The 16951-nt window shown below is 40.1% G+C and overlaps 1 protein-coding gene across 1 annotated transcript in view; it reads left to right on the top strand.

Moving 5' to 3' along the window:
- The window catches only part of lonp2 (lon peptidase 2, peroxisomal), a 20015-nt gene extending 3140 nt beyond the window's left edge, over positions 1–16875 (top strand). The window contains exons 4-17 of the mRNA XM_034878051.1: positions 808–939; positions 1232–1354; positions 1439–1602; positions 3281–3375; positions 4268–4386; positions 4905–5044; positions 7400–7541; positions 8538–8688; positions 10106–10232; positions 12369–12508; positions 14486–14571; positions 14952–15159; positions 15281–15471; positions 16268–16875. Coding sequence (XP_034733942.1) covers positions 808–939; positions 1232–1354; positions 1439–1602; positions 3281–3375; positions 4268–4386; positions 4905–5044; positions 7400–7541; positions 8538–8688; positions 10106–10232; positions 12369–12508; positions 14486–14571; positions 14952–15159; positions 15281–15471; positions 16268–16498 — 2049 coding nt within the window. The 3' untranslated portion in view covers positions 16499–16875. The remainder of the gene's footprint in view (positions 1–807; positions 940–1231; positions 1355–1438; positions 1603–3280; positions 3376–4267; positions 4387–4904; positions 5045–7399; positions 7542–8537; positions 8689–10105; positions 10233–12368; positions 12509–14485; positions 14572–14951; positions 15160–15280; positions 15472–16267) is intronic.
- Positions 16876–16951: the final 76 nt, after the last annotated feature.

Raw genomic sequence — 16951 nt, 5'->3', positions numbered from 1 at the left:
GTGTGTGTGTGTGTGTGTGTGTGAAACAGTTCATCAACCACATTCAGACAATGTGAGGTCTGGACTTGTATACAGAAACATTACATTTATCTTGGCCTAATTAGCCTATAATAATATTAGCAAAAAGTTGTCCTGTGGAGTTTTCTTATAAACAAACAAAAGCTATGTTAATATTCAGTGTTACTCACCAAAACGCTGTGTATCTAACAAATATGTTTTGAATCCACTACATTTGTGCTTACTGGCGAGTAGTTTTTCTTCTTCACTCCCTTTGCTGGCACATTGCAGCTTATCTTGGAACACTGGCCACACAAATTTCCTTCAGGATGAATAAAGATCTTTCTTATCTTATCTCATCTTGCTGTGAGGAGACCTGCAGGTTGCAGCTGTGTAGCACTTAGGGAAGTTGGCAATCTATAACTCAAAGTACTGACAAGCCAATTCATCCAATACTGAAAAGGCTTTGTCATATGTCTTTCCATTCATGATCTATACCACAGCTATACCAAATTCCTGAAAAATCTGTATATGAACTCTAAAAATGTCAAAGTTTCATAACAAGAAACATTTGTCTTATCCGTTATAGGCAAGGCAAAGTTTTTTTGTATTGCATCTTTCAACTATAGCATTTAAGGCACTTCAATGCTCATTACTTAGGAGAGAAATAAAAAAAAAAAGAGTAAAACAAATTAAAATAGAGGATAATATAGGCAAAAACTGTGATGGATCATGAAAGCAACCAGACTTAAGCCCTGAATACACGCTTATTTGTGTCAGTAAATCTAACCTCTCTGTGTGTGTGTGTAGTTGTTAGGTATGTTGGACATGTCCGTTCCAGTGGTGGCTAAGTTCAGGCGTCTGTTGGACAGTCTGCCCAGGGAAGCTCTGCCTGATGTGTTAGCCTCCATGATCCGCACCTCAAACAAGGAGAAACTACAGGTGAGGTGAACTGTTGAGCCTGTGTCCACCAAATTTTAAGCTAAGAACTTCAAAAATAAAAAAAATAAACAGGGTGTGACAAACCACTATTTGTAGAGTGTTTAACGATGTGATTACAGCATCTTTTGAATTACCCAGATTCAGTTTTCATGAATTAATTTAGTTTGAGAAAAAAGTCAATCAAGGTGAAAATGTTGTTGCCTGTAGCAGTAGAGTGAGGTAATGTAAATATTTTTACTACATTGAATGTATGTTGAAAGGAAGTTTTTGTTTCTCCACGTGTGCTGTGAAGGTCCTGGATGCGGTGACTTTGGAGGAGCGATTTAAGAAGGCTCTGCCCATGTTGACCAGACAGATAGAGGGACTAAAACTGATAAAGAAGTCTAGGAAAATAGGTCCTGACAATGAGAAAAGGGTAACAAACATTTGCATTTCTCCTTTTCCTTTCATCAGTGTCTGTACTGATATGCCTGTTCACCTCTGTGTCTCGTCTGATAAGGTGCTATCGGTGCGTAAAGGTGGAGTGTTCCCGGGCCGGCAGTTCAACCTGGATGAGGAAGATGAAGATGAGGATGGTGATGACACTGCAGCCTTAGAAAGGAAAATCCACGGGGCCAAGATGTCTGAAGCTGCACTTAGAGTTTGCCTCAAAGAGCTCAAGAGGTAAACTTGCCCTGATAAGCCATGATGTTTGTGGTCACTCTGTCCTAGTCATCGCTGAAATGTATTTAAAGTGTTCATATTATCAACACACAGGGTGATAAGAGGCCCTGCAGCAATGTGCAGTCCAACACAAATATGGTGTGTTTTGAAAATTAAACCATGTAAACCTATTCTGGTACAACCTATAAATACAGTTTTGAACCTGAAAAGGAGCATAATATGAGCATTTTAACAGCTGCAGTTAAAAATAAGCCTTTCTTTGCAATAGCTTTCTTGGATTGTGCCTGCAAGATTCTTGATAAAATCAGAATCACGATTTGTTTTGTAAGAATTTAGATCACGATTTTCAGAGAAAGCATTTGTTTTATTCAAAAACAAAATCAAATTAGTTACACTATTGCATTTCTTGCCTATAAAAGCCTCACACAAAGAAAAAAAGCAAAAATATGCACTTTTATGTTATTACATTAAACAACAACAATTAAAATACCAACACGGTCAGAAAAGTACATCCATAAAAAACAACAACAATTGATATATACATCTTTCTATTCATCTCATTCCCATGAATACACAGTAGTACAAATGCTTTCTGGGAGATGGAGAATATAGGGTCAATAAGTTTGTCTTACCAAAAGCGAGATATGACGTGATGGAAGTAGCCTCTCACAACTGCTTCAGTTTCCACACATAGCATTACAGTTGAGAAGATTGTCATATTTACATAGGTCTGATAACAATTGCTATTAAGCTAGGACAGTTTGAAATAATTTGCACCAAGGATGGAATAACAAATACAGTCCTGCAATGGACAGAACTGTACACATGCATGCATGTATTTTTTCAACCTTTTATTGATGGACAGTGTTACATTGTGTGAGAGAGTATTTGCTTCAAGTGAGACTGTTGCGTGTGAAATTGAACACTACAGTAGGCTTTATGCCAATGTTGTTTTTCAATAAAAAAAATTTGCACAAAGCAAGCCAATCCACTTTTCCATGTTGATAAGAGCATTAAAATGAGAATAAATAATGGGAGAAAAAGAAATCAAGGGACATTTAGAATTTATAAAAATGTGATTAATTGCAAGTTAACTATGACATTAATGGGATTAATTACATTGCAAAATGGCAGCTTTTGTTGGTTAAATTAATTAGCTCACTCTACTAGCTTTGAGGAATGTTCTGGAATCACATTGAAGCTCAATGTCCATCGCCAGTCGTTTCATGCAAGTTTCATCACCTTTAATACATTTGAGATACAGTTGAGATAATACCAGTTACAAAGGTCTTCAGGGTTGGTTTGTTGTTGTGTAAATAGGTTAACATTTATTTTTTAACTTATTTTAAATAACCTTGTCACTGTAGTTGGGGTATTATTTGATTTGACTACTCTTTACTCATTTAATCTTTAATTACTTTTAATCACATAATACCGTAAATATTTTAACCGTTTGACAGCACTACTTTTAGGAGAACAAAGCTTAATTCTTTTTTAAATCCAACGTTTTAAAGAACGCTTTCAATTCTTTAATCCCATCAAACAATTACTCAGACGTGGTTTTGTCTTGAATGCATAACCCTACTTCTTCTCTGTTTGATGCATGTTTACGAAGATGAGTCCTGGTCCACAGTCTGACCAGCGTTACATGTAAACTCATTTATTCATCTGTATTCAGGTTGAAGAAGATGCCTCAGTCTATGCCTGAGTATGCCCTGACCAGAAACTACTTGGATCTGATGGTAGAGTTGCCATGGAGCAAAAGCACCAAAGGTAAACAAAGCTGGGGACCAGGTCCACAAGCCAAATGTTTCAAAAGCCTCTAATAGTGTATAAGATCTCTAATACTACTAGCAACAATGCTCTGATTTACCCACTGTACGCTGCCTGCTCAGCACCATACAGCACACCGACAAAGTAAGAAACTAGCTGATGAACTTAGTGCAGCATTTAGCAGCTAAAGAGGCAGACATTTTACACAGCAGTTGATGGAGAGCAAACCAGAGCGGATTAGAATAACATTCATCATTTTAATATGATGATATGTTAGAGATATGTGTGTACAGCTTGTTCTACTGCCCGTCAGAGCTTTAAATAAAGTACTTAACGCTACTTACATGTCACACATCCATATCACATACCTTATCCCTCATGTCCAAATGTGAACCCAGTTTCATTTCCTTTTTAAAATACCAAGGCAACAATCCTACACAAAGACAAAATACAGTGTACCACACAAAGACATAATGTAGTTGTGGTGGCCGGCGACAATGTCAGAATATCAGGCCCGCTGCCAATGGATTAGACATAACACTCGTGTTGGCCACAGTGTCTTGGCCACTGCTTGGCTTTGTCTCTGCTGCTGATGGCTCACTCAGTAATTCTTAGTGGAGATTAGCCAAAGATCATAGCCAAAGTATTGCCTGCAATTAAATCTGATTGTTTTTAAAAAGCGTTAAGCAAGCTTGTTCGTACTGTACTTGTTTTCCTCTTCACTTTCTCAAATTACAGTCACTCATCCCTCTGTTTCTGCATCTCCCAACACAACGTCTTCCCCTTCACTAACTTTAATATCTTCTCTTTTTCTCTTTGATCCATCATCTCAACTGCACACACACACACACACACACACACACTCTCACACTCTCTCTCTCTCTCTCTTCAGACTGCCTGGACATCCGAGCCGCTCGCACTCTGTTGGACAACGATCACTATGCCATGGACAAGCTAAAGAGACGCGTGCTGGAGTACCTGGCTGTTAGACAGCTGAAGACTTCCCTGAAGGTGCGTCTATTAGACCCCACTGTCCATTAAAAGTACAATGTGTGTTTGGAATCAGGTTTGTTATTTCTTTTGGTCAAATGTCACATGCAAAATGGCAGTTTTTGTTGGTTGAGTTAATTAGCTCAAGCTACTAGCCTTGATGTTTGTGCTGAAATCAGATTAATGTTCAATGTCCATCGGCCGTCATTTCATGCTATTTTAATCACCTTTAATCCATTTGAGATACAATTGAGATAATACCAATTGCAATGGTCTTCAGGGTTGGTTTGTTGTTGCATAAATAGGTTGACATTTATTTTTGAACTTATTTTGAATAATCTTGTCACAGTAGTTGGGGTATTTTTCACTTGCTACTACTTACTCATTTAATCTTTGTTGTGTCACATAATACCTCCCTTAGTATAGCCACTGTATACATTTAAGATTTCCTTGGTTTTTATGCAAGGCGGATCTAAATAAAAATTATTATTACTATCATATTAATCCTTTTGGTTTTCATGCCGCTGCTCTGTCTTTAGGGACCAATCCTCTGTTTTGTGGGGCCTCCAGGAGTTGGTAAGACCAGTGTGGGACGCTCCATAGCCAGGACTTTGGGCAGAGAGTTTCACCGCATCGCTTTGGGAGGCGTCTGTGACCAGTCTGACATCCGTGGACACAGGTATGCTCTTTAAAAAGCAACTCCACTGGAGATTCAATAACAGCAGGAGTCTTCTGACCACAGTGTGCAGGTTGAGTTTTCTGAAGCAGATTGGAGAGCTTCCTATATGGTAGAGGAGCACACATGTAGAGGTGAAGCAAGTACATTTACTTAATAAAAATATACATTTTTCCTCAGACCTATCAAAAATAACATTTAATAGACTTAAATTAGAGGTTATTCATCTTTGAATTAAAAACTCTATTCACTGCAGATTGGGTTTTGTTGTTAAACAGTGTATAATTCTGTCATCTAGTTTGACCCAATAGACATAGGCTTTAACAATGTGCCCCCCCCCACACACACACACACACACACACAGACACACACACACACACACACACACACACACACACAGACACACAAACACACACACACACACACACACATACATCCAGCTCGCTCTGATCACATCAAGACAATCAGATTATAGAAGTGGTAAATCACTTCTTTCTCTTTCTAAAAATGGCTCATATCAGATTACTCTTGGCGTATGGCAAATTAGGAGATAATGCTGCAATGTTTTATTCTTAATCTTCTTTTAATATCTTTTAGATACAGTTGTGTTCTCTTCAGTTTGACCCAAGGAAGACAATCTGGGGTTGAAACATTATCTCATGTCCACATGAAACATTGTCTTTTTTCGTATGCAAAATTGGATTTCTACTTTTTCTGTATTGTTTTATCAGGCTACAACAATGAGCAAGACTAGTTAAATGCACACTGCTTGCACACCGTTGAATACTTACATTAGAACAGAAGACAGGAGTAGTACTGTATGTGTTATTAAACATTTTTGCAATAACGCAACAGACACTTATTGCTCTCTGTCAGCTCAGTATCGGCATGGTTCTCTAGATGTGGAATGTCACCTCTCTGTGGCCTCGTTTTAAAAGTATCATTGTATCATGTTGATAAGAGCATTAAAATAATAAAAAATAATGGGACAAAAAGAAATCAAGGGACATTTAGAATAGATAAAAATGTGTGATTAATTGCGAGTTAACTATGACATTAATGTAATTAAATATTTTAATAATTTGACAGCACTAAAAATCTTAAATGAAAGTAGTGGGATATCTGCATCTAAATGTAACAGAGTAAAAGTAATGATTTATCTCTAAAAATGTACTCAAGTGCATTGAAACTACTCTGACAAGTAAAAGTGAGTGAATGTAAGTCGTTCCTACCCACCTCTGAGTATGAGTCTATATTATGCTGATGGTGGCGCTTACATTGGCTCTGTGGACATGTATTGGAGCACAGTGCTCTCTGCTGATATGTAAAACATTAGCTCTGATGAGTAAAGTATTTAAATTACATTTCAAACATCACAACATGTCAAATAAAACCCAGGAAAGATTAACGCAACTTTTCTTAAAAAAACATGTTGAAGAGAAATAATGAAATATTTTTATTTTTTTAATTGTGTGTGTTTGTGTGTATGCGTGCGTGTGCCTGTGTCGCAGCACAGTTCACTTTGGGTTGCAGTACCTATCCTGGTATTTTAAGGAAGGCAGGACAGAGTTGAGACACCTTCTGTCTCCCAGATGAGTGCCTAACATACCAACAGCAGGAGTGCAAGGGATAAAGATTTAAAGTTATTTAATGATCAATTATTCAATTTATTCAACAACAAAAAATTCTCTGAAAGTTGTTTTTTTATATCCTTACTTGGAACCACAGAAACTACACATTCCATGCTTTCAGTTTGCAAATGCTTAACACATGCTCACATTTGTCTCTGACAACTTTGTGTCTACATTCTTTTATTATTGTTGCGTGGTAGTGCAATGCACTCTTGTGGAATTAGTCTGTGGTGAGGGAGGCCATTCACGTCCAGGTTGCCCTATTAGTAAGCAGAGGGATTTTTACAGATGGAGTTATGGAGTGAGGGAGAAACTGTCCCAGTTATCTGTGTCCATGGAGGAGCAGGTCCCCACAGCAGAGGTTTAGATTGAGGCTAAGACAGACACACTGCAGCTAATGTCATTCCATGGGGAAGAGGTTGAGGCAGGGCATATTTTTCAACAGTTTTGCATTCTGTTATTCAATGTTTTTTCTTTTGGTAAATATTTTCCTCTCCCCAGTTAATTAATTGCCCAAATACATTTTTGGCCCATACTTGCACTGTAAATATGGCTGCACAAGATGGACGTTACCATCCTGTGAATAAGTACATCTGGACTGCAAACGGGGTCTTCTTCTCAGTTTTTATGCCTCCTCCTTGGCCAACGTTACACAGTCAATTTGCACTTTTGTATTATCAATATTTACACAGTAGGTCAGTAGTTGAAATTCTGCTCCTTTCTCCAGACGCACATATGTAGGAAGCATGCCCGGTCGCATCATCAACGGTTTGAAGACAGTGGCTGTAAATAATCCTGTGTTCCTCCTGGATGAGGTGGACAAACTGGGGAAGAGCCTACAAGGAGATCCTGCAGCTGCACTGCTAGAGGTCAGCGCTGTTTCTCTTTCACTCCAATACAGTCACTTCATTACTCCCTATCAGTTCAATTATTATTTAAGTTACGGCGTTACTTAATGGTTGAAATTATACTATCTCCTTTCTCAGAAGTGTTTAGCCCCATTTCAGAACTAACCTCTGTCTATACTAACACGCTGTGTGCCGAGTTTTGCATCCACCTCGCGGGCAGCAACTTAATTCTACTACCATTGATGGAGTACTCGAGTCCGACTCACATCGATATTCCCTGGACTTGTGACTCAACTCAGACTCAAACTGAGGTATTGGCAACTCAACTCGGACTCTTCTTTGGTGACTTGGACTCAGACTCAAACACTGGGGTCTCGAGACTTGACTCTACATTTGGCTCAACTACAACACTGGCTATTACCACTGAGTCCAAAACATGGATTATTCTAAACCTTCTAAAACTTTAGACTTCAGAGTTATTTTCAGCATCGATGAACATCAAAAAATTGTTTTTAAAAAGTACTTTCCATGTGGATGCAATTCTTGGCAGGGATACAAAACTTGGCACACGTGTACCAAGTTACGCTAGACAGGAATTGTCACAAGTCGCTCAAATAGTAGCTTGCCTGTAGGCAGTAGTAGCATTATAAAATGCAACAATATTACTGCACAACAGCTGCTAGCATACACAACCAGGTCAAAAAACGGCTGTAATTTGTTATCCATGTAGAATTAACCCCTGGAATTCAGGGCTAATGTTTGTTTGTTTGTTTTGTTCCAGAAAAGAGTCATGTGATAGGGGCATGATGAATCAGGGAAGGATGTGTGTTTGTGACTGATAAGACCCAATCAGGAAGCAAACAGGGGCTTCACTGCTTTTTAATTCCTGCTTTAACCTTTGGTGCATTAAGCTTAAGCTGCGCTTGACTTAGCTTTCCAGCTAATTGAGTGAATGAAATTAAGTTTAATTAAACAGTAAAAACACACACACTGAAACGGTCTCTTCTGTTCCCTAAGGTCCTGGATCCAGAGCAGAACCACAGCTTCACAGACCATTACCTCAATGTGGCCTTTGACCTCTCCCAAGTGCTCTTTATTGCCACTGCAAATACCACAGCAACAATTCCCCCTGCTCTGTTGGACAGGATGGAGGTGCTGCAGGTTCCAGGTGGGTTTAGACATAAAGTCATTCTGACGAATTATCTCCGCAGTTTCCAGTTGATCTTAAAGACAAAGAGGCCCTCTTTTAACGATCTAAGCGCCCCCACATTTGCTAGTTTAACGGCGGAAATACGGTCTAACGGTCTATGCACCAGGCGTGTGGTTCAAAAGGGTTGTGCTTACTGTCTTAATTAATTCATAGGTGTGTTTTGGGCATAACATGCAATAAACATATCAACGTGTCGTCTCCCATACCCTTTAAAAGCCAGACGCGTTTGTACCTTGGCACATTTCTATTACGATGGCAGATTATGACCGTTATATATATTTTGTAATCTTTAGGATGTTTGTGTGCTGCTGCGCATTGCTGTAATGTCCCTGAAATGCTGCGTTATTAACTTTAGACCTGGTTTTCGTTCCTGCCTCAAGATAGCAAAAGGCCAAGAATGCACATGAACACCTCCCTGTAAGATCAGCACACTCATGGGTGCTAAATGGGAAATTGACAACTGTGTCGGTCTTTAACTACCAAAGACACTTGCGTCAGGGCTTTGAGTTGCTCCGGGCCAAACTCATAACTCACATAAATAATCTTAAGCAGAGTGTATCTGTGTGAGTGAAATGACTGCCGTGTAGTCCAGATGCGTATCCGTTGGCAAATGGATCCATACAAATGTGTGCGCACACACCACCCACACAGCCACTGCTGCCAGCACTCAGTTTATTATTGATAGGTCTTCATAGTTTAACTAGGGTCCTTTGAAATCCATTCTTATAGTTTCCAGATTCAGTTTATTTTTTCTCAAATTCCTTGTTTTAAGAGTCAAGCCTATTTTGTCTTTCAAAAAGACAATTAGACATGTCTACTCAAGAGGTGGATCAATACAAATTTAACAATTCAATAAGATAACATTCAAAGAAGAAACTCTGTAGCACACTGTTTACCTGTACTTTTCTAGTACAGATCCTCCAATAGTACACATCAAAAAGTCGGACCTGCGATGAAAAAACAACGGCGGCCCACACCTGTATAGAGCAAACTCCTTCTTAATTTGTAATTCGATGGAACAAAGACAAATTGTCATAGGGACAATGGACAGTCACTGACTGTCCCAGAATTAGCTCATTAGTTCAATTCCATCAGCAGTCACTGGACATAACACACCCAAATCTGCGACCAAACTGTCGGAAGTCAAGTTGCACTGTGGGCATTGCAAGCACCTAGATGAAGAATGGAATAAAAAGGACAATATCTTTGCTCCTTCAATTTAGGTACTGTATCTACTACTTTTAAACGGTCAATCATAAGTCTGACACTCTTAAAGATCTACCGTTATCGGTTGAGTACTCTTTAAATGTAATTAGATAGGATGATTTACTACTTTTAGGGGATATTGTGTGTGTGTGTGTGTGTGTGTGTGTAGGCTACACTCAAGAAGAGAAGGTGGAGATAGCTCATCGTCACCTGATCCCAAATCAGCTGGAGCAGCATGGATTAACACCCCAACAGCTGCATATACCACAGGACACCACACAGCATATAATCAGCAGGTACAAACAAACACATACTTACTAATACATACATAATGAGCAGGCGTGGATTTTTATCTCTTTAGGGGGAAGGCAAGGTTGTCCGTTTTTTGAGGGCACAAAGGCCAAATGCCAGGGCAGCAAGGCCATCAAATAAAGCATAAAGTTCAATACATTGTTTAAATGTCAATGAAAAGCTGTTTAGTTCCCTAAATAATTGATTGATTTACAAAATAGTATAATGTGGCATTGGCACATCAGAATGAGTTTGATTATGTAAGGGCCCAGATGTGTAAACGATGCCTACACACATAAATTGGTATTTCTGTAAAATTAAAACACAGGCCCATTTTTACATTATTTGTGAGTGGTGGATTCCATCATTCTCTTTATTTACATTAAAGCCATCATCTCCCTGTTAATGATCCATAAATTTGATCCTGAATTCTAAAGCACGTTGTAAAGTCAGTTTCAACATAAGCAGTATGAATAAATCCTCAGTCATTCTTCTGACCTTTAATAATAACGATGGTTTTAGGATAGAAGAAAACAACACTCTGGGTTGTTTTCATTACTTTAAACTTATCATAGTCGTCTTGGGGCTTGTGATTAGTTATGTTTGAATGACAAGAAACTAAACTGAACTGAAACTGACCTGAAATTTGTAGTAAAATGAATATTTATAATGTCATGTGTACAGGCTTATCAGTTTCTGTAAGCCATTTTTATCCTATTGCAGTAATCATGTAAATGTAGTACTTGTGCAAAAACAGGAGGAAGAATTGAATCAAATTAGTCTCAGTTTTTATTTATGTGGACATTGTGGTTTCTTTTGTTCTTACTCTTCACTAAAGCTTCTACATTTAGCCTGTGAAGAACAGCTCTAATGTGTGATTTGTGAAGCAGAGTGCCTAAGCCAGCTGGCAGCTTACATCTGAGGCTAACTTAGAAGTCATTAAATTGTCAAGTGGTTTTGTGGCTATTTGTTTTAAATGGTTACCAGTACTTCTCTGGCAGGGTGGCTTTTTGATCCGAGAACACATCTTTCGACCAGATGACTGAGTGCAGCCTCCTCTGTCTGTAAGCATCAGCCTGAAACAGACAGAGTGTGTTGGTCTGATTTTGTTTCTTCACAGTGTGAATTTAATGTCCCTGTTGTTCTCCACAGTGGTTGTTGTTTCTAACACGATGGCATAAAGTCTGGCTTTGGATCTCAATCATAATTCACAATTTGTTGCTCTTTTATGCTTTAAAAACAGCGTACTGTGAGTTAGAGGTAGTTAAGACATCAGATCAGTTTATCCGTTGTTGGTTTTTTATTGATTGCTTATTGCTTGTTTTGTCCCATCAGTAAATCCAAATGCATCCAAGTAAATGTGAAGAGAAGCAGCAAATCCTGACGTTAGAAAAGCTGGAACCAGTCCAATTATCTGTCAATCGTCTAGTCTAATAAACAACTAATTGTTTTAGCAATAGTGTGACTAGTAATATTTGTAAGTAGAACCTACACAAAAGCCCGATCAAACTGTCTCGCATGTTGAACAGAAATCGGCAAACATGGAGCTGCTGATACACAGGCTTGCGGTCCTTTCTGATGGTTAACAGTACGCTGCCTGCAGACCTGCAGAGCCTCTGTACAACACTTGACACACCCCAGTCCGGTTACTGTATAAACTGCCAACAGCACAGAGCTTGGTGCTCATCCATTGAGGGATCCTCCTGATTTTGCAGGCTAGAACTCATTAGAAAATCTAAACGGAAGAAATGTAAGAGGCCAGGGTGATTTGGAGTTAAAGAGGATTTAGGAGAAACCAGGCAGGCTAACAAAAGTATCCTCACATACAGAACAAGATGTTATTTCTGTCAGTGCTTCAGATATTTCAGTATATGAATCCTGTTTATTTGAAAGGGTTATTGCTATCATATTTTCCCCCTTTGTTGCTCTGTTCTTTCATAATGCTGCACTAATGCAGATTATCAGGTTAATTTAGGGTTTAAACAATCCTGATATTCGGCATAAGTGCAAACACAATACCACAGTTGGAGGTGTGCATGTGTTCCCGATCACATCTCTGACCTGATCCTTGATACACACCTAGCTTTAGTACAGCACCAATGAAACCCTTATCCCCCCCATCATTGTGTTTGTTCTTTTAGTTATACTCGCGAGGCGGGTGTGCGCTCCTTAGAGAGGAAGTTTGGGGCGATCTGCCGAGCCGTGGCTGTGAAAGTTGCTGAAGGCCACAGAGTCACCAAGACAGAGGCTTCCACCCCCGAGGACCCGACACAGCAGGAGGGTAAGAGTCGGAGCTCTGTCTCTGTGGGTGTCTGTTAATTCAATTTCCCTCGACAAAATTCCTCTCTTTGGAACACCATGCACCAACACAGATATCACTTCCTCTATGTGTTACCCTGGTAACATACATTTTACACTGCTAAGCTAAATTATTAAAACAAAAACTGATATCATTATAAAACTTCTTCTATTGAAATGTCTGATTTGATTATTTTACAAGATGTAGGGTGTTTGAGCGAGGCGCAATGACTTCTGGGTAAACTTGCTTATGAACGAAGGGATGAACCGACTCTTCTCTACACAGTTCCCAGTTGGAGCTGAGCAGGTTTGCTCCCTAACAAATCAAACTTCATTATTATAGGATGTATCTATTTCTGCTGACAATCACAATTTTCTGCAGGCGTGCGCGCACACACACACACACACACACACACACACACACACACACACACACACACACACACACACACACACACACACACACACACACACACACACACACACACAGAGAGAGCCATGAGAGCACCAAGTGTAACAGAACGTCATTTACTATGTAACGTTTCACCGTTACTTCTTTAACTTCACTGCTTACAGTAACAGTGGTTTCCAAAGTGGGGACCCCCAAGTGTTCTTGAGGAGGTTCTAGGGGCTCTGCAGCAAAAATTGAATAATTCATTTTCACTATAAGGCAAGGCAAGGTGCCTTTATTTATGTAGTACATTTTAGCAACATGGAAATTTAAAGTGCTTTACATTACACATTAACAGAAAAAAAGCTAACAGCTAAAAAAGCTAAGCTAAAAAACAGCTAAAATAGAATAAGCAACAAAATGCAAAAGTTACAGTGCAGTGTCAGAAATGAACAATTCATTGATTTAAAAAGGCAGCACCAAAAACTAAATTCTTTAGATTGCATCCATAGTAAGACAATAACAGAATGTATGACTATTTTGGTCATTGGCTTTATACACTTTCTGTTATAACACACAAGCAAAAATCCTTTCAGATGAAGACCCTGGGACAAAGTCATATCAAATGTGGGGCGTGGTCTTGTGTCATTTATGTGGTCCGCAGCGCAAAAACCATTTGGGAACCTCTTGCAGTTTAATTCATGATATAAATGATTCATGTGCTCCAGTGTCAGGGTCCTGGTATTGTGCATGCTGGTTCCCTCCACGTTACTTACCTTAATGTTATAGGTAACACCTTTTTCCGGCCATGAACAGTTATAACATCTCCCATGATAAAAGGGGAGGAGAGCGTTGATCAGGGACAAAAAGGGAAAACACCTGTGTGGGTGTAATGACCACAGAGTAACAGCTGTTCAACAGAACTTGGTGCTAGTCAGTTTGAATAGGAGTCAGCCAGTGTCCTTAGTGTAAATACAGTATAGGTATTTAACGCACAGTTATTTATTCAGAGAGAGAAGGGGCTATACTTTGTTTGCTGCCTTATTAATGTTCTGAATGTTAAGTACAGAACCTTTAAAGAGTGGAGATGCAAATTCGAGCTGGGGAACAGATGATATCAGCTGGTCATTCTGTGCTGCTTTGTAGTAAGCCCCATGTGTTGCCAGGTAACTGATTCTAAATCCAAAGGGGATGGTGTGTTGGATGTCTGTGTTCACTGTTTGTAGTTTCACTGTAAATGTAGATCTATGCGATTGGTTTTCTGTGCATCTTTGCATAATGTGTGTGCCTGTTTGTGTCAAATATACAGTGTTGACTTTCTGTACAGTACGTAAGATGTATGGATGGGTGCAGCAGTGTACATGCACACAGTAATTTGATTATTTTTCACATTTCTCTGCAGTCACCTGATTCCATAAACAAAGACAAGTTTTCATTTAGCCCTGTGACTCTCCCTTGAGGACCTCGCACCCAAAGCGTGAAATACGTTTGTGTTTTATATAGATGCTGCATAGTGAATCAGCTGTCTGATCAACATCCAACAGTACTTTAATTTCATGTGTTGTTTAGACAAGGCAGTGCCCCCCGAGCTTCCCATAGTGATCGACCACGTCGCCCTGAAAGACATCCTGGGACCTCCGCTGTTTGAAATGGAGGTAAGTGCTCATGGATATAAAGGCAGCCTGTGACGATGTTTTACAGCTCCACAACAGCTGCTGGACTTAAAGTCTGAATAATGCAGTTTGCTCTCTTTCTCCTTTTTATTTCTCATATTTAGTCTTTTTCATCCCTCTTTGCTTTGTTCTCCTGTCTCTACGCTTCTCTTGCCCTTCTTTATACATTTTCATCTTACTTCCCTCTTTCCCTCCTTCACTAAAATGTTGGCCTTGTGTTTCACATTCTTTCCTAAATTGTTGAAATTATTGAAATAATGACAAACTCTCGTTAAAGCTGCTCTGTTTTTTCTTCAGATTATTCTACCAACCACAGTTTGACAGGTGTGTGTGTGTGTGTGTGTGTGTGTGTGTGTGTAAAGGTGTCTGAGAGGCTCACCCTGCCCGGTGTGGCTGTGGGCCTGGCCTGGACCCCCCTCGGTGGGGAGATCCTGTTTGTGGAGGCCAGTCGAATGGAGGGAGAAGGTCAGCTAACTTTAACCGGTCAGCTGGGAGACGTTATGAAAGAATCCGCGCATTTGGCTATCAGCTGGCTCAGGGCTAACGCTAAAACCTACCAGCTCACCAACAGTGAGTTCACACACATGTTGATGTTGATGCACTGTACATGCCTTTACAGAATAATATATGAATACGTAATTCATAGAATACAAATTGTCTTTAAACCCAACATTTGTCTGGGTTTGAACAGTGGTGGGAGGTCCAGACCCGCTAGAAGCAACAGACATCCACCTCCACTTCCCTGCTGGAGCTGTCACCAAGGACGGCCCTTCTGCGGGTGTTACCATAGTAACCTGCCTAGCCTCGCTGTTTAGCGGCCGATTGGTGAGATCAGACGTTGCCATGACAGGAGAGATCACCTTAAGAGGGCTGGTGCTGCCGGTGGGTTTTCACACTTTAACCATAGAATGAAAAATAGTAGATGTAGAATTGTGACGTCACCCATGGGTTTGTGGACTGCTGTTTTGAAGCCTCAAGTTTGGCGATTTGGCGATGCGGGCGTTACGGGAGGGTGGAGCTGGGGAGGATGATGCAGACATTTTTATTTATGTTTGTAATGACACTTCGCAACGCTAATCATTAAAGAGGGAAAGTTGGTTTTCACCCCTTCTGAAACGAGTCATCCAGCAGAATTTTACCGAGGGGTATTCGCGGGCCTCTGAGTACTGGCGCCATTCATCTGCATCTACAGCAGGGCAGAAAAAACTTGGTTGGCAAAATGCTAAACAAGACAATTTTAGGTGACCAAATGTTCATATTAGCTTTGAGGAAGTGAAAACACACAGTATTTTTACTTAGTTAAAGGTTAAGATAAAAACACGGACAACACCAAAACGAGTTCACGGCTATTTTTATGTACACAGGGCCACGGTTAGCCTTGCTAAGCCTCTGTCCTGATTGACAGGTTGACGTAGCCACGCCCCTAAAGCATCCGCTGCTTTATTGTTAATTATAAAATAAATGGGACCATACTTTACAAAATGAACATCATGCTGTATTGAAGAAGACAAGCACTGCTACCAGTCATAACGAGTGGCGTTGCCTCCTGCTGAACCTGAGAAGACAGATTAAAGGCACATCAGGCACGTTGGGCTTATTTTTTCATGCCCGGAAGTTTTGTCCATTATTTTTGCAGTCTATGATTTCAACATTGAAATTGATGGTCTGTTTTCCTCAGGTGGGCGGAATCAAGGACAAGGTCCTGGCGGCCCACAGGGCAGGAGTGAAGCGCGTCATTCTCCCTAAACGCAACGAGAAGGACCTGGAAGAGCTCCCAGCTAACGTCCGAGCCGACCTCGACTTTGTCACGGCTGCGAACCTGGACCAGGTCCTGAACGCTGCCTTTGATGGAGGGTTTCCAGGGACAGCCAGCACCCACACGCACCCTCAGCTTAGCAGCAAACTGTAACCCGCTGATAAAACACACACACACACACTATTCACGTTCAAAGGATTACTTTCCTATTGAAGAGATAATTTGAGGGAAATCAAGCTACAATTCAGAGTCAAGCCCTGTGAGAGGATTCAGTTAAAATGTCCATGGACAATGTTACAGGTAAAGCATCGTTGTTATTCACATATTGGCTCTATAGCCATTCACAGCCAAGACTCCATCCAGGTCACAGCCACCACTGCATGTAATCATGTTGGTGCCTTTAAGTGTTCAGCCTTAGTTTTTCTAGACTGGCATCTATTTTTTTCTTGGATATTTACATTATATTAACAGTACTGCTATGGCCATGTCAAGTGGATGTGAGCTTATTAAAGCCTCAACACATTGGTGAGGCAGCACCCTTTTGATTTAGGTTGATTGTTAAAGTTTGTGCGGAAAAGAAAGGTAAAGTGAAGGTAAACTGGCTGA

Source organism: Etheostoma cragini, chromosome 8 (assembly GCF_013103735.1).
Source record: "Etheostoma cragini isolate CJK2018 chromosome 8, CSU_Ecrag_1.0, whole genome shotgun sequence".
NCBI lineage: Eukaryota > Metazoa > Chordata > Actinopteri > Perciformes > Percidae > Etheostoma > Etheostoma cragini.
This window is presented reverse-complemented; position numbering and strand designations above follow the sequence as displayed.